This window comes from Anneissia japonica, unplaced genomic scaffold (assembly GCF_011630105.1).
Source record: "Anneissia japonica isolate Jap-2015-1 unplaced genomic scaffold, ASM1163010v1 scaffold288029_len171449_cov110, whole genome shotgun sequence".
NCBI classification, from domain to species: Eukaryota; Metazoa; Echinodermata; class Crinoidea; order Comatulida; family Comatulidae; genus Anneissia; species Anneissia japonica.
Window position 1 is genome coordinate 144980 of NW_022720211.1, and position 26661 is coordinate 171640.

Consider the following 26661-nt stretch of genomic DNA (forward strand, 5'->3'; position numbering starts at 1 on the left):
AATTAGTCGAGAAAATAGTAATCTCCTATTAGAATTAGTCTGCATTCTCACTTTTTTTTTTATTCTTTTGCGTAAAACTAAAATGTATGCCAATATTTTTCCATTATTTATAATAAATAGAGTAAAACATATGCATTTTTTTCTTCCAAAAAATCTTTTTTAGTGAAATTTTTCGGGAATGGGGCTTTAAGATCGATTTCTAATTAAAAACTGATTAAACATCACAACAAAGGTCACTGGTTTCATATTATAAATAATTTCGAATGGGATGCTTGTTTGGCTAAAAATGTTTTTTTTTTTTAAGAAACAGGAAGGAAATCTTTTTAACTAGATCATTGAGTTAATGACTTAGTTGGAAGCACAAGCAACGTTTAAAACAACTTAAAATAGTACCACTAGCTGAAAGACAACACACGGGAAACACAATAGAAGCATTGTTTACAGGGTCTACCGTCATCACTTAAATGTTTTCTGTGACACCCACAGAAAGTATTAGAAGAAAAAAAGTGTAAGTAAAAATCACATAATTTTGGCAAAAACGCAAACTGGTATAGCTTACTGTTTTATCGAAGTTAACTTTACGATAACCTGACCCTGCAATGTCCAGATATTTTGTGTTGTGGCACCTAACGATAATGCGGATGTGTTCAGTGGCACCATACAGACCCATGAATGAAAGAATCAGCAGAAAAACAACTGGGTGAAACTCGCTCATATTCGGCAAAAAACGCAGTGTATAGCTCACGGTTTTTGACGAAATTAAACGACTTTCGACCTTGCCATTTTTCGGTTGTGTTTTGTGCACCTACGTATCGCAACCTGGCACTTAATTCATTGTTTTATGCTGTAAGTTATTGCTCACGAGACAACATTTTATATGGCTTAATTCTTGCAAACATTTATTTCTATGAATATATTGTCAACAAAGTTATTTCAAACATAATCGTGCCTTTCGGGGATTTTCTTACTCTGCCCGGTAGATCCTCAGATGGACCTGGACCACCAACCCTGAAGGTTGAGTGAAAATAATTAAAATAGCTGAATTTATCAAGTTTAATGCTTCAAGTTGGTAACTGATCTCTGTATAATGTTCTATCCATGACAGGTCTGTGTGGACCACGCGTCGTCCGACGCTATGGCGGTCGTTGGATCAAAATATTCATTTTTCTATAGAAGTAACTTTGTTTTGTTTGCTAAAATCCAGTCGATATATTGTGGTCCAACCTATGATCTATTCGGCTCATTTAGTTCTTAGCACCCTATCAGACATCGTACCCACTGTCGGCTAATTTCAGGAGCCACCAGGATGTTTAACAGAACTTTAAAAAAAATAAATAAATAAGCACACACAATATTTAGTTAATTAACAAGATAACAAGATTTACGCCTAATATTGTACTTTATTACACATCATATTTCGTGGTGAATATGTACATATCAAAGCAATGTTTAAACCTAGAGGAAGTGGAAAAAATGCACCTTTAAATGGAAAACATTGTTACTGATGATTATCAGATATAAATCAATAAACATTTTATAATACAGTAATATATTTCAAATATACAAAAATTATAATAAACTCGTATGCAACTTATTTTCGATAATATTGGATGTGTATAACATGCAAACAATATTATTTATTTGTTTTATGTAATTTTTACCATAATATAAACAAAGGTGGTAAGTTTGCATAACAGGTACATTATAAATAAATCAATTATTTTAAATAAAACATTAATCATATATATATATATATATATATATATATATTTATATATATATATTCTCATTAAATGCTTCATTTAATATTTAAATAATAAAAAAAAACCCTTCGAAAAGTCAATGAAAAAATAATTGAATTGATCAATGGAATACAATTCAATTATAGTAGTGTTTAGCAATTAAATGAAGTATTTAAATAATGTACCATATAAAGATTATATCAAGGATACAGATACATACTGTATGAAGCGATCCACAAAATAATATTATAACCTATCAATGCAAAATTCAGATAAAGGAAGATCAGTAAATGAGAATTTTCGGTGGAAAACCGTGTTCTTTGGTTCATTCGAGCATCTTGATTGGACGGTTGTAATATATTTAACAATCCAGCAAACACAATCAAATTGACTAGGAATACATTGCTATATACTGTACACAAAATATATTCATAATATACTGTATTAGTTGAACTAGTTCCCTGTAATATAATTGAAAGAATTTCCCTAATACTAAACACATACAAAATATAATCTGCAAGAACCATATTGTTTGGTACTGTATAAATGAGACAGTTTCATGGGAAGATAACCTATTTCTTCTTTAGAAGTTTCATTGTCCTAATGTATTTAATATTACTATTTTTAAAGTGATACAAAAAAAAAACGAAAGTTTTTCTTTTTTTCCAGTTTTTAATATAATGAATAATAATAATAATAAAGATGAATTCTACTTTTAAGCAATCCAGTTTTAATATATAATTGATGTTTTATTGGTTTTCAGTCGATATTAGATGAAATATAAAAATGTAATAATTTTCATAGAAAATTATTATTCTATATAATAACCACAATATAAATTGTGAGAAGACAATTGATGGAAGATACTTCTGTTGGTGAGTAGTAAGGCTAAGTAAATGTGTAATCAATATTTATTTATTTTCATATTAGAATATCTGTATTGTTTCTTTAAAAAATAAATACTGCTAGACAAAAAAAAATGTAAAAAAAAAAGAAATTAATGATGAAAATGCACCTTCAAACACTACCCCATACTGTAGCAAAGTTGACACTCAAGGATCATCGCAACAATCTCTGTATCATCTTGACAATACTCTTGATCATCATTAATGGGTCTGTAACCAACTTTATGAAATTTTGGTGATCTTTAATGGTTCCTCTTATGCTAAACCATAAGATAAGAGATTTGTTACATTAACACATCTCATAGATTCAAGTCATAAATTAAAAGGCAAGCTAAAATTTTATTCACAAATATACAACTTATTTTTTTAAAATAATTTAATATAGATCATCTACAAAATAACATCATCCACTCATTCAAGTTATTGAGATGTGTTCACAGACAATGTATTGTCACAGAATGAGGATCTAAATTTCAATTGGTTTGATGATTGGTTTCCTAATGTGTCTCATGTTAGCACCCGATTGTTGTGGTTTGAATGGAGCGTTGGCACCATAAGGTCGTGGTACGGGTAGTTCGGTGTCATCATCAGGTATGTACGCATTCGGTCGTGGTTCCGCGGTGGTTGTTGCTCCTCCTGCTAGAATGTATTGCTCTTCTTCCTCCTGGACCTGAAGAACAAAAAGTGGAAGTGTTTACAATTGACAAGTGGCTTTACCAGCAGGGAGATTGTCACACATCGGAGAAACTCTGAACCAGACTTCATCTGAAAGGAAACTGATCACTTTGTCAAGAAATACTACTTTAAAAAAAAAAAAATTTTTACAGTATGAAGTTGCAATTTTAACCTCTATTCTTGTAATTTCGCAGACCCAACCATAGTGGGCCACATAAGTGGGTCTGACCCCTTTCACAGACATTGAACTTCTCCTCGGAGAAGCTCTGGCTCACCACTGCATTTGATTTGCTTGATTGGGTATTATTTAAGCACATCATCATCATAAGCATCATCACAACTTACAGCTTGTCTGTACTGCCGGTCCTCGATCCTTCTATTCTCATCGTTCACCATTCGTTCCCAATCCTTCGCAGCTTCATTTGTAGGGGCTTCACCACGTTCCATGCGGATGTACGCTTGCTCAAGGGTTGATTCCTTATCTCGTACTTCTTGTTGATATTTCAAAGCCTCAGCTTGGGTCATTGATAGCTCAGACACCTGCGCCATCATCTTGCGAGTGACAGCTTTTATTTTGGCCTGGAGATCATTCACCTGTTGAAGGACAAAGAAAATTGTAAAATGTTTGATTGGTGACATGTAAATGTGGTTGATTGATGTGATATATGGTAAATTGGTGTGATATAATGGGTGACACTATGACACACGGTTAAGTGGTGTGACACATGGTAGGCTGGTCTGACAACACACAGTTGACTGATATTGTACATGGTTGATTGCTATGTGACACATGGTTAATAGGACGTGTCATTCATAGTTGATTGGTGTGGGACAACTGATTGAGTTGAACAAGACATAATGAGACATCTAGTTGCCGACAGTCAAAGCCATTTTGTTTCATTGTCAGCGGCAGTCTAAGAGGATCATCATAACGATCAATGTCTATGGAACCTTGGCCAATAAGGCAGTGCGTGGATGGGTTTAACCCTGGTATTCTGAAAAACCTCAATGTAGTTGGAGCTAAATTTTTTAAATGATGTCATTTCATTTTCTGAAAGAAGATACATAATATATGACTAACCTCTGCACCTCGACTAACATTATTACCAACGCAGGCTGATTTTTGTAGCGTGGCATCGGGCAGGCTTAATCGCAGACTTAAAATTTTACCTTCTTAACAAAATTTATGTAGCCCATGCTTCATTGCAAGAAAAAAAATGGTATTCTAAGAAGGGCTACTGTAGTATTGCATAAATGTTTAATTAATGAATGAAACATTCAAGATTAGCTTTGAAATGACAACATTACCATGTTCAGCTTGACATAGTCAGCGGCTGGTGATTTGCATAAAACTCCTGCTAATTTAATGATCTTTCATCATTGGTTGGTTTAATACTGCAGTCATTGCTTACTGCAGTCATTGCTCGCCAGCTGTACAAGCAATGACTGCACACTGTTGTGAGTGAAGTGCAATTAGGACATAATTTTGGCTACGTTTATTGAACAAATGAAGTTGAAGTTGCAAATAGGACTAGTTGAAGTTCTAGTTTAAAGTTTGACTATAGTTTGTTTCAAGAATATGGGCGTTAATACATTGCAACACCTAGTTTTATAGAAAATACTTATATATACTGTATATTGATTTCTTTCTTTTTTTTTTTTTTTTTTTTTTTGTTTACCTCTTTTGCAAGGTTTAGCGTGTGAACCTTCCCAGAATCCATCTTCTGATTGACTCTCTCCGCCAGCTTACATACTTGGTCGAAGATCAAATCCTTTTCAAGTAGCTGTTCTTCCTTCTCAGCCAATCGTATCTCAAGCTGATAAAAAATGATGTGGAAGACACGATTACTAATTATCTCTCATATACTGAAGAAATGCATGTTTATCCAACTAATACTGTCATTATGGTCACCATTAATCAACACAGTAACTAAAAAATGTCATCACAATTATGCAGTTCTCATTGTGCATTATGCTCAAGGCCTCTGCACTTTACACTTTGCCTAATCATTGGGTCAAACGCATACTCAACTCTGTTCTGTTGGGTTGGTAATAACACTGAATGACATTCACAGTGAAGGTTGAACCTTCAACATCAAGATAGAAGCCAAAAAAATAACTGCTACTAAAAAATGTATATCATCAATATTACATACAGGTCTCCCATCAATTAAAGACCATTTTTTGGGACTGGGGTTTCCATGGTCATTAGCAGCTTTGTCTCTAATTAAATTAATGGAGATAAAATACATTTGTTCATATGGAAACCACAGAAAATTAGGCTTTGATTTGATTTTGATTTATTCAAATATATCATAAACTTAACATACAGACATAGAAAAAAGCTCGTTGAAAGACGAAAAAGATATATAATAGGATAACCTTTTAGGGACTTCAGAGGGGTTCACAGCTAAGATTGGAGGGGTTTTTATATAGAGAGAGACCTGTATTCTGTCTTTAGAATTACAACATTCAAAATTATAACTCGGAAGTAGAATTTTACAAGTACAAATGCTGATGAGATTTACTCAAAAGTGACAATTACAAGCACACATAAACATTAGAACAAGTGCTCTGTGTTCACTTTTACAACTAATTTACAACAACTATGTTTTACTAATTTTTATTTTCTTTGTTTACATATAATAAAACCAAACCAGTAATTGGTATTAACTGGAATTTTATCATCATCAATATTACTATTATTAAATCACTTGTTAGTATAACAAAAAAAATTAATTCATCATCATCAATATTAGCATTATTTAATCACTTTTATTATAACTTAAAATTTGACATCATCGTATTATCATCACTATGGTCATCTCTTACCTCTTCAATTTTATTATTAAGTTCAGCTGGAGTCAAGTCCTTTCCTTCCAGCAGTCGTACACGGCTCTCATCATATGGATTCTCCAGTTGTTTTTCCAGCTCAGACATTCGATCCTGACACTGGGACAACTGTTGGGAAACAGTTAATGCAACTATTAATCATAAATGTAATAGAATTCCATGTACCAATGAAATGTTTACAATTAAAAACATCTATTAAAATCAATAACATTTAAAACATAAACAAAATAAAAGTAGGTTATTCAATAGAATAAGAATGATACATCAAATATAAAAATATTTGGCATTAAAAAGGTACTGTATTTTCATTTGGTTAATACCGGGAATGTCTTCACATTACTATTAGTTAGTTTGTATTACGTCAGCCATTAGTATTCAAGGCTTCTGAGTCAGGCCTCTTTGGGTGTAAATTCCTTGAAGCCCTAATGGCTGCATGAAAGCGTAGAGGCACTATAGTTGTGCATTTTCCATTAAAATCGATGGAACATCCGCCCTGCTACAAGTGAGAGACTATTTGACAGAGTGAAGAAACTAACCGGAAACAAACAAACTTGATCAGTGAACATAATATTATATACGAAGGCCGCCACCATGGGGTTGTAGGGACTGGGGAACCTGAATGTCGTTTCACAATCTTTGGGCTCGGCTTTATCTTGCTCTTATTATGTTTGCTAATACCTGTATCTGCAGGGTGACAAGCTCACTCTCCAAGGCTTTCTTATTGGGTAATGTCTTCCTAGCTAGGCCAATAGATCTGTTCTCCTCAGTTACTTGCATCTTCAGGAACCTGATCTCCTCTTCTCGTGACTGCAGCTCAACATCACCCTTGCGTATCATGTCATCCTGGATGTTGACTTTCTCGTAGAAGATACAAACTTCTTCATTACGCTCAATCAACTGGACCCCTCTACACAGGATGCAAGAAAAAATAATCATTATCTCACACAAATAACAAGTTTACTATATGGCATTAAAATAAAATCTATAAGGTTTATAGCATCAAAATAATAGCATCATAACAATAGCATCGTGGGACAAGTCAAAACATGTTGTACATAAATTTCAAAAAATAGCATCGTATAATAGCATCGTAATAATAGCATCATAATAATAGCATTAATGTTCTATACATCCCTTTGCTGAAATCCATAAATACTGAATAAAATTGAATCTAAAACCCATTTCCACTAGGGTTTTTATCAGCATACGAGTTATAAGAGTTTGCGTAGGACGATTTGGAATTCATGGGGAGAACTTGTACCTACTCATTGCAGCTCTGAACTCGTGGTGTCTATAATTTTCAACATTTTAAAAATTAGTGCTACAAGTTGACAACTCGTATGTAAACTCGAAGGACTCGTAGATAATTTCGTATTACTTGGGGTACTCCTACCTAACTCGTATATACAACTCGGGATACTCGTTGGCGGTTGGTAGTCCACGAGTTTGATGCAAGCACTAGGAACACTAGAACACTTGACCGGAATGCTCCTACCAAACTCGTATTTAATTCGGTACAAACTTGTTACGCCTGTAATAATCTCATAACACTTGTAATCTCGGTGCTTCGCTCGGCATAATTCATACACAACTCGTAACCAACACCGTAAGGTTGTAACTCACTCGTAGCTAACACGTAGTAAGTTCATATAGAGGTAATTTCCCAAGCAAATTAAGTCGACGAGTTTCACAAGTTTTTAACTTGTAGAACTCGTGCAACTCTTGGATGAAATAACCTAGGTGGGAGAGGGGCTAAGGTGGTTTAACTGCAAAAGTGCCCTAAGGTTTTCCTAATGCACATTTTTTTTTATCTCCTTCACAATCAACAGTATGTGCACTACACTTACAGGATGGAGCGATGATTTATATACAAAGTCTCTTATTCAGGACTCAGGGAGTTTAGTTGATATTATTTGTAGTGATGTTCTGCTGTGACAGGAATTAAAACCATGACCCAAGGATTAGAATGCAAAAGAACCTTAAGATGTTCCAACTTCACTCCTACTAAAGCAATCAATTTATCTACTGAGCAAGGCAGTATCTAGGTCTGCCATTTGAATGGTGAGGGAGAAGTGCATGCGATATAAAAAATTAACTGGGGTGTACTATAATTTCCTGTGGGGTCAAGGGGTAGAGCCAGTTGGATCACAAATTTATTTTTGTCATTACTGTTCTATGGCTACTTGCTGTGACTGACTTATTTTTTAAGATGTAACTAGCTGTAAACATTTTTTATCCAAATATTGGCCTATAACAAATAGGTTGCTTGCTTAAATGATAATTCCTTTTTAATCTGTATTACATAAAATAATAAATTTTATAGTAATTGTACATTCTAATCTCTCTTAAAAATGTAGACCTTTCTGATTGGTGGGTGCACACACCCACCGCTAACCCTTGCATATGGGCCTGCTAAGCCACCATAAACAACACTGGCATCATCACTACCTTCATCATTATTGTCTACCTTGCCATCCTCATCTAAATCACCACTCACCTGTCGTTCCTGTGTTGAACTGCATTCTCGTATCGTTTACGTAACTTCACCATCTGCTCCTCCGCCTGGTTTATCATCAGGTTTAGCTTTGCAATGTCCATTCTCTGCTGTTCTCGCTTTTCTCGCATTTCCTCTTCAATCCGCTGATGCTTCGCAAGATCATTGCGTAACTGATCACGTATTACAACAGCGTTTACATGTTTCAATTTGGCTTTCTGAAACTGCCTACAAAAGAGGAAGTTATGTGTGATTATTGTACTAGTTAGAAGCAAAAAAAATGACATTTCAATCGTTGTAATCACAACTTTTCAATCCAACTTTAAAACACGACCTGCACTAACTGTACAAACTCAATTTGACACAAATACATCTTTTTAAAGCAATTTTAGAACATGTATACCTATCTGACAAATAACTGTTGTTATGCCCATATATAGTCATGATGTGCCTACAGTATATACAGTCATGATGTCATCACAACCACATTTATGCACGTCACTCCTTCTTGCAGGCGTGCCGATTGGTCGAGCGGTTAAGACAGGGAACCCTGACATACAGCCACAATATCGGCGCTCGAACGGCACGTTCGCCTATGGTACCGGTGGTGGAACAAGTCTTCTCGGATAAGGACTCTAGGTCCAGTGTACACAGTTGGTTCGTGTGCACTTTAAAGAACCCAGTACATCATTCGAGAAGAGTAGGGGGTTACCCCGGTGTACTGGTTTATCTCTAGTCCCCTGTCCGGCCACAGAAGGAGCGCTTACGACACGGCCCATGTCAGGTATCCATCCTACCTGCGAATCCTTCTACCACACTACGTAAGCTAGATCATACACACTAGCTACGTAGTGACACGATAAGAAGACTCCTAGCTTTTTAAAATAGTCTGGTCACAAAAGTCATACAGTAGCGGATACAAATTTGCCCTTTGGTATGGTGATAGAACATGATAGGGGGTACCAAATCCAAGTTACTGGAAATATGGTTTGACCTGTGACTTTTGACCTGAATTCTTATGTTTTTTTTGTTTTGAAAAAATGAAACTGCCATATATATCTCTGTAATGCTTTGGTCTATTGAAATAATGTTGATGTCAAATTTCTCAGAAAACATACATAATATATTTGTTGTAATACAACTTTTTGCATGAAACCCAATTCTTATCGTGATTGTTTATAAAAATCATGTTTTTGGGCAAAAATACGAAATGGTAATATCTCTGCAATGCTCAAGTCTATAGAAATTATTATGTCTATATCTTTAAAATGATTCCTGATGCTCATTTATTTTGTTTAAAGCAGGCTTCAAAGGAAAAAACGGTTCTGTTTTGTAATACAACTGACCTTTCTAAGACACAAACAGGGTGTTTGACGAAAAAATCGGGAACAGTTAATGAGAAACAGACTTTTAATTATTTCAAAACTGGGGAAGGTAGAAAAAATTAAAATGAAAAAAAAAAAAATAAATAAATAAATGATCTGTTTTTCCCCAAAGACCCCATTTTTTGTGTCTTAGACAAATCGGTTGTAAAACAACTGGCTTTAACACATTGGCCAAGTAAATGTTTTTACATAATCCCAGAGTGCTATACCCAGTGAGTTTTAGTCCAAACTTAGCACTTTTTTTAACTGTATGAAATCTAACTAGCAGTGGTGAAAGAAACATGAACTCTTCCCCTGTCACTTTAGGGTGAGACCCTTGGAAGTTTTCATCTAAAAATATATACCAGAATATGTTCGTCTGTGAGGAATATAATGTTCATTATGGTGGCGACCTCTGTCTTATTCAATACTGGTAAAAAGAGGAAATCATGGAAACCAATGTCCTTATAACTAACACATGTTTTGCATATTTATGTTCAATTATATAATCTTTACCTTTCTTTAGCATTGCACGCAGTTCTTAATATTTCAATCTCATTTTGTAGTATCTTTATCTTTTCTCTCATCTCGGCTGCTTTCTGAGTACTAGCCTGGATCAGGTTCACGCACTTGTTCCTCTCATTCTTGATTACATCATACATCTTAGCAAAATCCTTCAATCTGAAAACAAAATAATTTATATAGAAGTCAAAATAAACATTGACAATTTTTTTCAACTGTTTTTGTTTTTGACATGATCTAACCCAAGCTCTATTACGCAATTAGTAGAGCTGCGCATAGTACACTAACGGCAAATTATTATACTAAGATTAGATTTAATTAATGCTTGAAATAATTTCCTGAGGACCTGCAAGGTCTGAAGGAAATTTTTGAATGCTTGAGAGAGCAGCTTTAGCTCAGTCGGCTAAATCTGGTGACAGCAAATGTGTGTGCGCTGAACTTGGAGATCTCTAGATCCCTGGTTAAATTCCCATCGCTGCCTCTCCTTGTGTTTCAGCTGAAGGGCTGAAATGCAAGTTACAAGAGCGCACTGCCTTTCGGATGAGACGTTCAATGTGCATCTACAGTATGAGCCCATATATGTATGTTAAAGAATGCAGTACACTCTTCGGAAAAGAGTAGGGGATTGTCTACTGGTGTACTGCCCCATCAACACCATAAGGACCCCACTGGAAGTAAATCCAATCCAATCCAACCCAAATCTAAGCATAATTTTCAACCTAGTGTACGATGTATGCATGCTATACTAATTGCTAAGTATCGCCATCTTTTAATGTTAGTTTTGATAATCAACTGCAGTTGCTATAGTGATATGATCAGTATACATTTAGCTGTGCATGCTAACAAGCTCCTGCAGTACGTGTATTAAAACACACAGCTAGTGAGACATTACCACAGAGACATTACACATCAGCTTGGATACAATCAATAATTAATGTACACTGTATTTTATTGTGTTTGAAGAACTTGTAATGCTCTTTTGGTAGACATTCGTCAAAGAAATAAACATTTCTTAAACCATTTGAGAGAACAATTTAGGCCCTAATCACTTTCTACATTTTGGTCTATATTCTATTAAATGTTCACTGAGTTTCTTTTGTTTATTAGGGTCCATTAATTCAAGGAATTACTTAATTTTTCATATTTAATATTGAACTTGAAGAACTAGCATAAAAAAACTAGCCTAGATTTCATTGCGTTGCGTGATATGTACAAGTTGAATTGGTCCTTTGCACACAAACCTAAAAAAAAACGTACAATACGTGAAAAAATAGTGGACTGTTGGAAATAGGCAAATAACACTGGAAGTTGCAGTAATGACATAACAATTGACTTATAACAAACTTTATGTGACAAATAAATGTGATATGCCCATATTTAGGTGTAATATGACATCATCATGCCCATATATGGACATGTATAAAAAAAATACAGAATGAGTTATGGAAGAAAAGTCATAAAGTAAGAAAAAGCAAATAAATGAAAATGGGGAAAAGTGACAGAAATATAGAAAACAAATCAACAAAAGTGAAAAAATAATTAAAAAAAAGAGAGTGACAGTGAAGATAATCAAATGTGGAGGAAGGGATCTGTGGAAGACCAGGAATTTTATCCCTGAGCAGTCCCCAGGACAAATAATAAAAGAAAAAAAGTAGGATAGAAAAGAAACAAAAGAAAATTGACATAAAATGCTAAAAAGATGCACTACTGTGGTGTATTTTAGGTTGGCCACCTTAGTAAAAGTTTACTGCTATCCCAGCAGTATTGGGGGTTTGTATAAGCTGGGTATGCCCAAAAGTTGAGGCGCTATACAAACAGAGACAGCTATATTATTGCTGATTTCATTTTAACAGAAGTTTTATCTAATGACTGGGGTAATAAAGTCCAGAAATATTAACAGAGGGAGGTGTTAGGGTGGTCCAAGAGATGGTTGAAGGCTGATGAGATGAATTTTTTTCAGAGAGTAAATCAAACACAGCGACTAACTAACAAAAGGGAAAGGTATAAGCAATTGTCTCAAAAACATACATGTTGTCCCACATAGTCGCATGCTTTACTATGATGTTGTAGGGCTGCCTTCAACTGAATCCAAAGGTTGGGGAGGGGCTCAGTGGAAAGGTGTAGCACCGCTTACCTGATCATCATCTCCAGGTGTTTCTTCCTGTTATCTATGATCGCGAGATCTTTGGCTTTCAGGTCATCTAATGCGCGATGATATCGCAACTCGGCTCGCATAAAGTCCCTCGCCTTCTGCTCGCGCTCGTCCCCTTTAATAGCGCCTAACCTCGTCAACTCCACCACCTCGATTCTTAGATCACTCTGCTCGTACAAGAGCCGTTCTTCCTCTGCAATACTTTGTTCTACTTTGACTTGTTCTACCGCAGTCAATGAATTCTAATAATTAGAAAATTAATATTTATTATTGTAAACACAATATTAATTGAATGTATAAATTAGATGGTAATTATGTTTACATTATTGAATTCATCAATAAATATAGAAGTAACGTTAACTAAATAATAATTTAATTTAATTAACTATCATTTATATTAGTCATTAATATGTAGATTATTGTAAGGTTACCCATTAATTATTAACTAAATAACAACTAAATAATTATTATTATATTCAAATTTTACAACAACATTAAAATAATTATTAATATTTGGTAACTAGTTAATAATTGACAGACTGAACATATTCATTGCATTATACTTACATGCTAACTAATAATAATTTCACCATTTAAAATTAAATGGTGACTTATTAACAATATTTATTTATTTATTGATAATACAATGGTAATTAACAATAGTTTTATTAATTAATTCTATATATTAAAACAAGTTGTGATTAAGAATTTATACTACAATTATACCACCACCTATATACTACCAATAACAATTTGTATTGACAAATGAACATAATAGGGTGCTAATCATGATAACAAAAATTGAATTTGGCCCAGTGGTGGATCCAAAGATTCCAAATAGAAGGAGCCCAGTGAGGGAGTTTTTGAGACCTAGCCCCACCAAGTTTAGGGCTAAGTTATGAATTTTGTGGACTATGCCACCTACAAAGCCAGAAATGTGCTGGGCCAGATGCCCCTGAATTAGTCACTGGGGCCTCCTTTGAGATATCTTTACCTGGGCAGCAAGTTTCCTTTTAATTTCATCCACTTCCTTCTGAAGATCCTTTCTTTTCTCCATTAAACTCCCATCATCCTTCGGTCCGGAATCTGCTTGGCTCTTCACTTTGTCATAAATGGTCTACAAAAAGAAGAAAAGAATAATGTTATATAAAACTCTACTATAATAAATTTTAAAAATATAATTTTCAAGTACCTGTGTACAATTCATTTTCATAAACATAAAAAAAAAAAATTACCGCAGTAGGAAAAAGAGAAAATTATGTGCTGCGTTATTATTGCAGCAGTTGCTTTGAACTTGAAATTGTGACATCTGATATCATCATCACAATTATAATTTAGCACTTAGGCGAGACATTTTCATACCTTGTTTCACAAACTTATTTTTTTAAAGATCGTCAGAGGAGGGCAAGAAAAAAATATAAATAAATTTTGGTTTTTCATAGTGAAGATTTTTGCCGACAAAATCCAGATGAAGGATTAAATAAAAATTTTACTGGTGAATGTAAACAGTGTATTAATTGGATAGTTAAATGCTTAAATTTATATTGATATTTAATCCCCAGCCACGCATTGTAGATGGGTATACACGTTGCTTCATTTTGCGAGGCTCCCTAATTAAGAAGAAATATACATATCTCATTTTTGGAGATTTCAAGGCAGCAGCGGGCATAATAAAAAATAAAAAAACTTTTATTGTTTTTTCTGAAATTTTCCCTTTTTTCGTGGCGGCGGTTGTGTTTTTATTTATTTTTTTTTTTATTTTTATTCAAAATCTTTGTTATTGGCTGCAAGTGTTGGGTTCACTAAACAATTAACTAAAAAAGTCTTGTAATACCTGCGTATGAACTTGAGCCTCGGAGGCAACTTTTAAATGCAGCTCTGTCTTTCTAAAATTTCTTAAATCTCGATCTTTTTCTCGTTGTTTTCTGGCATAAATATCATGCTGGTTCTTCTTCTCCATGTGAATGTGACGCAGACTAAGGTCAAGGGTCGCTCTATCGCCAAGACAAACAGCTTCCTTTTCTTTCATGTATTCAAAGTCTTTCATCAGGTTATCAAATTGCCGCCGCCTATCTGCCAGTACTTGTTGCTGTTGCTCTTTTTCTCTATCCATGTCAAACTTTTCGTCGGAGAGTTTATGGTCTGTCTCTTATACACATCTATGTATAAATTTCGTACAAGAGCCGTTCTTCCTCTGCAATACTTTGTTCTACTTTGACTTGTTCTACCGCAGTCAATGAATTCTAATAATTAGAAAATTAATATTTATTATTGTAAACACAATATTAATTGAATGTATAAATTAGATGGTAATTATATTTACATTATTGAATTCATCAATAAATATAGAAGTAACGTTAACTAAATAATAATTTAATTTAATTAACTATCATTTATATTAGTCATTAATATGTAAATATTTATTGTAAGGTTACCCATAAATTATTAACTAAATAACAACTAAATAATAATTCTTATATTCAAATTTTATAACAACTTTAAAATAATTATATTTGGTAACTAGTTAATAATTAACAGACTGAACATATTCATTGCATTATACTTACATGCTAACTAATAATAATTTCACCATTTAAAATTAAATGGTGACTTATTAACAATATTTATTTATTTATTGATAATACAATAGTAATTAACAATAGTTTTATTAAATTAATTTTTATGTATTAAAACAAGTTGTGACTAAGAATTTATACTACCATTATACCACCACCTATATACTACCAATAACAATTTGTATTGACAAATGAACATAATAGGGTGCTAATCATGATAACAAAAATTGAATTGGGCCCAGTGGTGGATCCAAAAATTCCAAATAGAAGGAGCCCAGTGAGGGAGTTTTTGAGACCTAGCCCCACCAAGTTTAGGGCTAAGTTATGAATTTTGTGGACTTGCCACCTAGAAAGCCAGAAATGTGCTGGGCCAGATGCCCCTGCATTAGTCACTGGGGCCTCCTTTGAGATATCTTTACCTGGGCAGCAAGTTTCCTTTTAATTTCATCCACTTCCTTCTGAAGATCTTTTCTTTTCTCCATTAAACTCCCATCATCCTTCGGTCCGGAATCTGCTTGGCTCTTCACTTTGTCATAAATGGTCTACAAAAAGAAGAAAAGAATAAAGTTACATAAAACTCTACTATAATAAATTAAAAAAATATCATTTTCATTTAAACAAGTACCTGTGTACAATTCATATTCAAAAAAAAAAAAAATAACCGCAGTACGAAAAATAAAAAATTATGTGCTGTGTTATTATTGCAGCAGTTGCTTTGAACTTTGAATTGTGACATCTGATATCATCATCACAATTATAATTTAGCACTTAGGCGAGACATTTTCATACCTTGTTTCACAAACTTACTTTTTTAAAGATTGTCAGAGGAGGGCGAGAAAAAAATATAAATAAATTTTGGTTTTTCATAGCGAAGAATTTCGCCGACAAAATCCAGATAAAGGATTAATTAAACATTTTACTGGTGAATGTACACAGTGTTTTAATTGGATAGTTAAATGCTTTAAATTTATATTGATATTTTATTCCCAAACCACGCATTGTAGACGGGTATACACGTTGCTTCATTTTGTGAGGCTCCCTAATTAAGAAGAAATATACATATCTCATTTTTGGAGATATCAAGGCAGCAGCGGACATAATAAAAAATAAAAAAAAACATTGTTTTTCTGAAATTTTCCCTTTTTTCCTGGCGGCGGTTGTGTTTTTATTTATTTTTTATTTTATTTTTATTCAAAATCTTTGTTATTGGCTGCAAGTGTTGGGTTCACTAAACAATTAACTAAAAAAGTCTTGTAATACCTGCGTATGAACTTGAGCCTCGGAGGCAACTTTTAAATGCAGCTCTGTCTTTCTAAAATTTCTTAAATCTCGATCTTTTTCTCGTTGTTTTCTGGCATAAATATCATGCTGGTTCTTCTTCTCCATGTGAATGTGACGCAGACTAAGGTCAAGGGTCGCTCTATCGCCAAGACAAACAGCTTCCTTTTCTTTCATGTATTCAAAGTCTTTCATCAGGTTATCAAATTGCCGCCGCCTATCTGCCAGTACTTGTTGCTGTTGCTCTTTTTCTCTATCCATGTCAAACTTTTCGTCGGAGAGTTTATGGTAGAGCTCTACCAGTTTCTGGAGTTGAACTGTAAGTTCCATGTACTGATCATCAACATCAGATCTATTTCTATCAAGTTCACTGAAAAAAAAAAAAAAAAAAAAAAAAAAAATACAATGTTTGATCTAACTTACAACTTTAAATGTATTAACTGGGGAGGATCAAAGATTTTTAAAACAAGGGGCACTAAGTTTAATAGTTCAAAGTTAGGGGTGATAGCATGGGAATAGGAAGGCGAGGTCATTTGAGCCAAACCCTCCTGAATAACTATGCTTTATGTCTTGAAATTTGTTTAGTTAATGCTGTGTTACAAAATAGTTTAACAGTTGGTATTTGTGTTCCATTTAGAAAAATAACTGGCAGTGGTAAAACAAGGCTCCGTTTCCACTTCCTAAATCTGCCTTGATGATTTCTGCCAAAGGAAAGAGAATTTCTCACTACCGAACTAAAATGAAAACATCCATAGCTTACTTTTTATGTTTATTCATCTTGTCCATTTCTTTGACCAACTGACCAGGCAGTGAATGGACCTGAACAAGGTCATCTTTTAGTTTTTCCACCTGTTCAACGGTTTTCTCCATCTCTTTCTTCTCTATCATAACCTGTCTGTTTTTTGTTTCTAGTTCTTCTCTTAAATTTTTAGCTTCCAATTTCCTTTGTGCAATTTCTACTCGCAAATCCTCAATTCCTTTTGTCAGTTCTTTGGTTTGTTTGTCAATCTCATCCTTCTTTGGAAGACGACTATACTCACGTTCGAGCATTCTTTTTTCTTCTTGAAGACTGATGAAAAAATATATAAAAATTTTATTTTTATCGATATCAAATCATTAGCTATAATAGAGGGTAGCATACATGGTTGTAGCTAATGAAAACTAAGGGTGGGGATAGTTATTTTGAGGGTGGATGCGCGATAACATTGGTAAACTCTGAATAATACAAGTGGATTTTAAGGAAGGAAAAGTGGGTTAATAAGGGTGGGTGGAAAGCCATGGAATTAGCTTTAGACTGGGTGGAAAACCTCAAGGCTGGGTGGCTCCACCCATTATAACAACATCGGGAATACAATAAATGGTTCTGATATAGTTACCAATTTGACCGCCATAGTAAGAAAGTCAAAACAAGATTTCAGAGCTCTTAAGACAGAGTGGTAATTTCTATTGTGAGGTCAACACATACGTCTAATAGCATTTATTTAGTTTACCAGTAACAAAATATAGGGCAATTGTAACTTGATCGTTGTGTCGATCTGGTATTTGTAACAGGTCTTCAGTATAGTTATCAATTTGACTGCCATGGCAAAGAAAAAAAATTTCGAAGCTCAAGCCAGAGTGGTAATTCTTTGGTGTTCCATCCTGTACAAGTTTACATCTTCCATAGTGAATGGTGTCACTATTTCCAAAATTCAGACAATTATATGATCAAAGGGACATTATTGTTGAGAACATAATTTAAGATACTGGTAAACAATCAGAAGCAAATTATCACTTAGTCTATTTATTTATTTATTTATTAAGCATATTTACAGTGGGTGACCCTTACAGAACATGGTATGATGTTTAGGGGCCCAATGAAATACAAAAATATAGAATGTATATACAAATATACCCTATCTACAGGTATCAATCAATCTATCTCATCTTGAATTTTAAAGAAAACAAATAATTACATAATTTTTGAAGAAAATAATTTTAAAGAAAAAAAAGTTTAAAGACATAATTATACCAAACTGACCTTTCTTTTTGGAATTCAAACTGATATTTCCTTTCTTCTGACTGGTTTAATTCATTTGTGTGTTTTAAAAGTTGTACCCTCATCTTAGTCACCTCTGTGTTAGAGCTCTCTGGGAAGTTGTCTGCCTTCTCCAGTTCAGCATTCTGTTGCTCTAATACTGCTGACGCTTCCTTAGCTTTCTGTAAACACTTAGATTCAGACTCCCTAGTTCTGTGTAAAATTAGTGTAGCTTTATTTATAATAGTGTTCAAATAGGGTATGATATGTGGGTGGGTTGTTAAGATCTTAACATTAATTAACGTCCCTATAAATAGGATACATAACCTGATTAAAGCAGAGGACTATGTAGGTCACTAGGACCTTAGTAGAATTAATGTCCCTATACCCCAGGATACATAGTTAGGTAAGGGCAAAGGTATGCAGGTCACTACGACTTTAGTGGAATAACATCCTTGTCCAGGATTCATAGTCCGTTAGTGTATGTGTATGCAGGTCATTAGGACCATAGTGGATTAACATCCCTACTTAGGTGCATAGTCAGTTAGTGCAGGGGTAAGGGGCCAATAAGACCTTAGCGAAGTAATGTCCCACTTAGGTTCTTTTTATTTTCTATTTACTTTTTTAATGAAAAATATTTTTGAAAGAATTTACTTTAATAGAAAATAAAAATTTAAAACCTCGAATAGACTAGCCCAATTGGCTTCATCTCCTCAAGAAAAAGCAAATCTTAAATTGAAGTCCCCGCTTTGGTTTGCAAAGGTAGCCTTGAAAAGAAGCCCATTGTAGATAGTACAGTACATACACTGTACATGAATTAAAAAAAAAGAAAATAAAATGAATTATAAATATAATAATTATATAATGTTTTATACAGTAGTTTAGGTGTGATTTAATGCCAGTTAACACTCTACAGTATGATAGATTGATGTTAAAGTGGCCCTATTATTAATTGTTGTATTTTATAGTAGTAAAATTCCCAAAATTTACAGCATTCATTTTGAAAAGCAGGCCCCCCACCCCTTTATTTTGCAGAAGTAGCTTTGAAAAGAAGACCATCTCGAAAAGAAGCCGTCCAAAGTTGGCAAAGTGGACAGAAGCAGCCAGGTCTTCAATTTGAGGTTCGGTATCATATCATATACAGTATTGTATTAATTCTTTGAAAAATAATTATTAGCAATGAATATTATTTTAATATACTGTGTATAACCAATAAAATAAATTCAATCAATCAATTAAGAACACACTATGAATTGCATAATTTGATCAATATTTAAAATCTAATAGTCTAAACTTACGAGGCAAGCCGTCTGTGGAGCTCTGTGTACCTTGCCTTCAGTTGTGCCACCTTGGTTCCTGTTAGCTTCCCTTGTTGAAAAAGCTAAATTAAATTAGAAGAAACATTTTAGTTTTCATTTTTTTAAATTGCAAGGATCACAAATTTTTTTAAAGTCATTTTCAGGGCTAGGAAAAGTGCGGGCGATCGGTGGTCAAAGGCATCATGAGTGTACAGGAGACATAATTTGGGAGAAAAAAAAATTTAAAAAATAAACTGTTGGGCTACATAATTTACAGATACAGGTGCTGGAATTTATTGAGACAATTTTTTTGGTTGGAGGCGCAAACATTCCTTTTTTCAGGCCTCGCCACTTTACAGCTGGTTTTTATTATCCACAAAGCAACAATTCTATTTTTATAATTTACAAATTTTTCAGCTGATGAAAAAAAAATAAATAAAATGGTGAAATATGATGGAAAATGACTAAAAACTAAGTGTGCACCTTTTATAATAAATATCAAGCCAAATAACCTACATGTTTTTATTATCCACAAGGAAAACAAAATTTTTTAAGCTGATGGAAAAAAAAATAATAAAATGATGAATGAAAATGATGGAAAATGACAGAAACCTATTAGTGTGCACTTTTTATAATATCAAGCCAAATAGCCTACATGTTTTTATTATCCACAAGGAAAACAATTCTATTTTATAAGTTACACATTTTTTAAGCTGATGAAAAAAAAAATAATAAAATAGTGAATGAAAATGACAAAAAACTAAGTGTGTACCTTTTATAATATCAAGCCAAATAGCCTACATGTTTTTATTATCCACAAGAAAAACAATTCTATTTCATAATTTACAATTTTTTTAAGCTGATGAAAAAAAAATAATAAAATGGTGAATGAAAATGACAAAAAACTAAGTGTGCACCTTTTATAATATCAAGCCAAATAGCCTACATATTTTTATTATCCACAAGAAAAACAATTCTATTTCATAATTTACAATTTTTTTAAGCTGATGAAAAAAAAATAATAAAATGGTGAATGAAAATGACAAAAAACTAAGTGTGCACCTTTTTATAAAACAATACCATGAGTACATGTGAGCAGAGAAATTACTGAAGTACGGTATGTACCCTGACAATTCAAGATCCCTCAAATTCAAAACCACTTTTTCAAAGAACCAAATAAAAATCCTCAATCTTATTTAAACACAAAGTTAATCTTCTAATTCATGGAGAAAACTAACCCCCGAGACAACCTCAAATTTCAAATTGGAGGTGAAAACTGTATATTGAAAAAGCAATTATCAACTGAAATAAAAAGCATAATTAGCTTCAAGTTACCACGCTCTATACTCGTACACAAAACATGTTTCCTTTTTTTATCGTCGAGAAAATCAATAATATTTTATAAATTACTGGCAAAAAAAAATATTTTAGTGTTTAAAATGTATTATTAAAAACCTGACTATAAGTATAAGAAGAATCACAAATTAAATCTCAATTTTTTGCCAAGTAATAAATACATTCAATCCAGAAGGTCATCAGTCTTTTGTTAATTTATTATAATACATTTTTGAAAGAATAGCATTTGTTTTATTACATAATGAGGTAATGATATTGACATTTCATTTCATAGTCTTCTATTTAAATATTAACTAAATAATGAAAACAAACGGTTAATTATTGAAATAAGAAATTGGAAAATACTGTGCAGCTAAATATTATCATCATAAACATTTTATTAGTCAGTTTCACTCAGAAATTGATACTATTGTCTATCATACTTTTGTGCATGCACAATACAGGCAGAGAAAAATATACTACGCAAGAACAAATACCGTATGAGGTAGTAAAACAAGTCTAATATGGTTTGTAGGACAAATGCGTATTTGAAGTACAATATTTTATGATATTCCAATGCTCTTTAAACCTGAATTTTACCTTTTATTTTATTGATAACTGCATGTAAAGCACTGTGGTCTCTTTCGAAAAGGGCGCCTAATAAGTGATTAAATTAATAATATTATTATTATTAATATTATTATTAATATAGATAGTAATATTATTATTATTACTAGTTATTATTATTATTTTAGAAGGGCGCCTAAAGTGATTAAATTATTGTTGTGTATTAGCATGTAACACCTTGGAAGTACAATTTACTAGTTTCTCTCAAACCATTTTTATTTACTAAAGGAAGATGGGTAAATATTGACTTGTTAAACACTGGATAAATTAATGTTAAATTTTGTTGTATGAGAGTATTAAAGTTTGATTAAAAAAATTGATTTGAATATTGATTGACTACAAACATAGTAAATAAGATACCTCATCAAGACACTGGAAGGCAGGACTTGCGGACACTTCAACTTGACCTTCCTCTTGCAGGAACACTTTTGGGGCCACAGGAGCAATGGCCCTTTGTTTATGTGTCTCATCATCTTTATTATCTTGGCCTTCACTCATTATTCTATCTAAAGAGAGGCAAAAGCAGGCTTATAATAATAACAGTATTAATAATAAAAACAACATCAACAATAAACAATCAATAACTATAGAATTAATAATAATAATTAATAACAATAATAATAATTAATAATAATAACAATAATAATAATTATTAATAATAATAATAATAATAATAATTTTTTATTTAATTATTTATTACGGTATAAAATATATTACACAGCAATAACTGAGAGCTAAATATGCTTGTATTACAAAATAGAAAAATATATCAAAAACGTAGAAAAATATATAAATATAACAACAGAAAAATATACATCAAATGACTAGTGAAGAACCATTACATATTTTCAATTTACATCAAAACTATAACATACAGTACATACACAATATAAGGCCGAATGTAAAAAAACAATCTGGATTAGCTTCATAAAATGCAACAACAATAATAATAATAATAATCTACCTGTAATAACACTAGCAAATACAAAAGTAGTAAAATGACAACAACAATATTGAAAAGCCAAAAAACAACCAATTTTTTCAGTCCAATATAAACATTTTTGTCATAAAATTAAATGATTCACCAATAATGCAAATTTTAGCTTTTATTATTCCATGTATTTTACCACGTTCAAATAATAATCACTTTATATTCAACTTCAAGTAAAAAATTACGGAATCAAAAGCAAAAAAAAAAAAAAAAATAGCAAGGTAGGAATACAAATAGACAAGTTTCATACATTTAGACAACTTTAAAAAGGTAAGATGGTTACAAGAAAAAACATTATCATCAGCAATATAGACCTAAATAGAAAAAAAGACAAGAGACTTAGGCTAGGCAACCAATAGGCTAAGTAAAAAGGTTAAACATGAAGGAGAAAATTATTGAGAGATTTGTTCTCTAATATTAATAACAATGATATTGTCTATTGATAATAATAATAGAAATAATAATAAAAATAGTTTATTCTCGCTTGATGTCGCCAAATCTAGCAAAACTGCTATCCTTTTTAATTGCTATAGGGCCTCGATCTACAGAATATTAATCACAGCTTGTCAACAACAGCCGCGAACGAACAAAATTTCTTCTTCGATCGTTGCTAAAACACACTCCAGCAGTAGTGCACTGAATGACGTTTCGGCGTTTCTATTGGCTAATCATGATGTAATATCATTTACTGTACCTTTAGCAATCTGAAGTTCCGATACGGTACCGTATCTCTAGCCACGGCGTTAATATTAATAGGCCTTGATTATATTCATCAACTTCGTTTTCAAGTTTTGGCCTCCTTCCTAAACAAACAGTAATAGTTGAAAATAACAGTCTTCATGTGAATTCCTGTATATTATGTATGGGGATGGTCTTCATCATGTGAATTCCCATAATTTGCATTCTTGTCCTGTTTTCAATGTGCCTTTTAGTAGAGTTGATGTTTTCTTTCTAGGATTCCAATGCAATTTATTTATTTATTTTTTTTTTTTTAGGACTCTTGTACTTTTGTTTGTTTATCCAGGACCTGGCGAAATGACTTTGACTGTAGAGTAGGCCTAAAAATAAACCTAGGCCTAGGTCAGAAATAATGAACACATCACATTCCTAGATATAGCCTAGCCCAGGCCCCATGGCTACGCTTCCGTCTGTGTGACTTTGCTTGAACAGGTTGATGATAGATAGTCAGGTGCTCCCCTAGTCTAGGCTAGGCCTACCTAGGGCCGCCCTAGGCTAGGCTAGGCCCCTAGCCTAGGCTAGGCCTAGTAGTAGTGCTCCATCTGCTGCTAAACTTTCTCACAAAATAAACGTTAACATATATTACCAAAAAACAGCCGGCCTACATTAACCTTAACTTGAACGTCGACAAACTATCTTCCAATAGAGAATTATCAATTTAAATAATTGTAATGTTTTCAATTTAAAACAACTGATGCAAATAAAAACGAAGTAACTTGCCTGAAATTCTGATCAATAAACTTTACACTGATTTTCTCTCATGCATTCAGTTACCAGGGAACGCGAGCATCAACTTCTATAAAATGTGTATGTCCATTGGACAGTTCCACAGTTAGGTTGGTGTATTGTCCAATCACAATAAGTTTAATTAAATGCATTGCCATGCATAACATTCTCAAACAATTTTATATAATAAGTTGTCAAATATTTAATATAATAGGATACAAAAAATCTCAAATCAAGTAATAAATTATATTTTGAATACAAATAGTATTTGTAATAGATATGAGTGTTTACCTAACTTTTAAAGGCAAAAATTGCAAATTAAGTTTCATAAACTACTATGAGCCTGAACCACCATTTTACGCTCGCATGTGTGATCTGTTTAAATTTTGACGATCGGCTTTTAATACTTAATTGCTAATAATTACTGAAAATGAAGATTGAAGAAGTAAAAAGTACCACAAAAACTCAAAGAATTGCCTCACACAGTCATGTAAAAGGACTAGGGTTAGATGAAAATGGCATAGCTATTCCAACAGCCGCAGGACTGGTTGGCCAAGAAATGGCCCGCGAGGTAAAAACAATTACTCGGTTCTCTACTTTACTTGTGTCTGCTCTAGCTAGGCCTAGTTAGAATAGGGGCCTAGGCCTAAGCCATAGGCTTGGACTAGGATAGGCTTAGCCTGAACTAGGGTAGACAAGCTGTTTTTGCGAGCAACGCTAGACTAAGACTACTTACCTAGGCCTAGGCAGCTTAGCCTTAAGTAGGCCTAGGCCTAGTATTTAAAGTAGCTAATCGGAAGCAGGTCAACTCTGCCCCAAGTCAACTCGACCCCATGTCAACGAATACAGATCATTTCGGTCGCGCTTCGTTTCGGTCGCGCTTCGTTTCGGTAGCGCTTCATTTCGGTCGCGGTTTGTTTTCAACTATAATACGGAGCGCCAATGGAGTTTCGAAACGCTAAATTTAATATAAGTGGCCTAATTATCATTGCAGTTCGTCAATCGGTTTATCATACTTTTTTATTTATGTTTTGTTGTATTTCTAATAAGTAACAACAGGCTACTTAAAAGCAAATAAAATTAATACTATTATTACCAAACTATCAATCAATATTATCGGAGGGTTTTTATTTTCGTTTTGTTATGAATCCTACGCTTTCTACTGCATAACAAATACAGCAAATAAAATAAATATTAAAATATGATATGATGTTATATATATTATTATTATTATTATTATTACTATTATTATTATTGTTATTTATTTACATTGTATCTGGAAAAAATAGCCAATTTGTCATTTAAATTACTGTAACATTAGTTTATTAACAATTATTTTTATTAGTATTAAAGTTTATTATTTTTATTTTCGTTTTATGAATCCTACGCTTTCTACTACATAACAAATACAGCAAATAAAATAAATACTAAAATATATGATGTTATATATTATTATTATATTATTTTTTTTATTTACATTATATCTGGAAAAACCAGCCAATTTGTCATTTAAATTACTGTAACATTAGTTTATTAACAATTATTTTTATTAGTATTAAAGTTTGTTATTGTTACTATATTACGGTATAACTTGGTGCTATTTTTCTTTTTTTACAGAAACAACGCAGATGTTACGAAATTGACCGAGTTTGAGATACGTTTTTTTTTGTTCTTGCTATAAATATTGATATACTGTAATTTTTATTAATGCTTGAATCAAATAAAAATCTATGGAATAAGTATAGTCAATAGCTTAGTTTCGCATACATTTTTTTTTCTTGTCTGTTACGTTTCCATTTACCATAAATGTTCTTATCATGTTATAATAATATTGTAAAGGAAATATGTATTTCCATATTTATATTTTCCATATAAAATTATTAATACATTGATAATTGCATGCTGTACATTTTAAAAGCCTTTTCATACTTCTGTTATATTCATAAGCCCGAGAAAATCACTCAACTTGCTAGGCCTATTTCTTTAGTTGCATTAAGTGGAGTATAATTGTGGAAAGAAACGTTTCCACATATTTATTGACATGGTACTCTTAAGGCGAAAATGACACAAGGTTTGTGATTTCTTGTTTGTTTTATTTCCATTTTTGTTACATTATTGCAAAGACAGAATTAGGTCAGATGCTAAAATAGATGACTAGCTATTTCTAGGTACAAACACGTACGCTGAAGCGCAGTTCACCACTTCACGTGTGTTCAACAACTACTTTATGAAACCAGTAATTTTGAATAGTCTGCGCTGGCTTCTGATCATGTTTATAAAATAAAAAAATAAATGGATAACCAAATATATATGTGTTATATGATTTCATGTGTAATGTAAATAAATACGTATAAATTTTATGTGTGTA

The 26661-nt window shown here is 32.8% G+C and overlaps 1 protein-coding gene across 3 annotated transcripts; it reads right to left on the bottom strand.

The window, feature by feature from the left end:
• Positions 1 to 1380: 1380 nt before the first annotated feature.
• LOC117111285 (coiled-coil domain-containing protein 146-like) lies at positions 1381 to 24387 on the bottom strand. 3 transcript variants are annotated; one of them, XM_033254207.1, is made up of 16 exons: positions 24288 to 24387; positions 22199 to 22344; positions 19877 to 19959; positions 18582 to 18791; positions 17322 to 17630; positions 16783 to 16931; positions 14542 to 14780; positions 13702 to 13824; positions 12690 to 12949; positions 10550 to 10714; positions 8673 to 8897; positions 6854 to 7082; positions 6155 to 6283; positions 5002 to 5139; positions 3668 to 3916; positions 1381 to 3317 (listed from the first exon to the last, which is right to left on the bottom strand). In XM_033254207.1, exons 2-16 carry the CDS (start codon positions 22334 to 22336, stop codon positions 3114 to 3116), a joined length of 2850 nt encoding a protein of 949 aa, XP_033110098.1. In that variant the 5' UTR covers positions 22337 to 22344; positions 24288 to 24387; the 3' UTR covers positions 1381 to 3113. The 3 variants fall into 3 exon arrangements, with proteins under 3 accessions (XP_033110098.1, XP_033110097.1, XP_033110099.1); XM_033254206.1 differs by having other exon boundaries at positions 24154 to 24288; XM_033254208.1 differs by lacking the exon at positions 24288 to 24387 and adding an exon at positions 23524 to 23546.
• Between the last annotated feature and the right edge of the window lie 2274 nt (positions 24388 to 26661).

What these genes read in the sequence shown, in the direction of transcription:
- LOC117111285 (XM_033254207.1), bottom strand. Translation starts at nt 22,336, where the DNA reads ATGAGTGAAGGCCAAGATAATAAAGATGATGAGACACATAAACAAAGG. An exon ending in ACAGCAACAAGTACTGGCAG is followed by an intron (nt 14,781 to 16,782) that starts ATAGGCGGCGGC and finishes AAGTACTGGCAG; the next exon opens with ATAGGCGGCGGCAATTTGAT. An exon ending in CGCTAAACCTTGCAAAAGAG is followed by an intron (nt 3,917 to 5,001) that starts GTAAACAAAAAA and finishes GTCCTTCAACAG; the next exon opens with GTGAATGATCTCCAGGCCAA.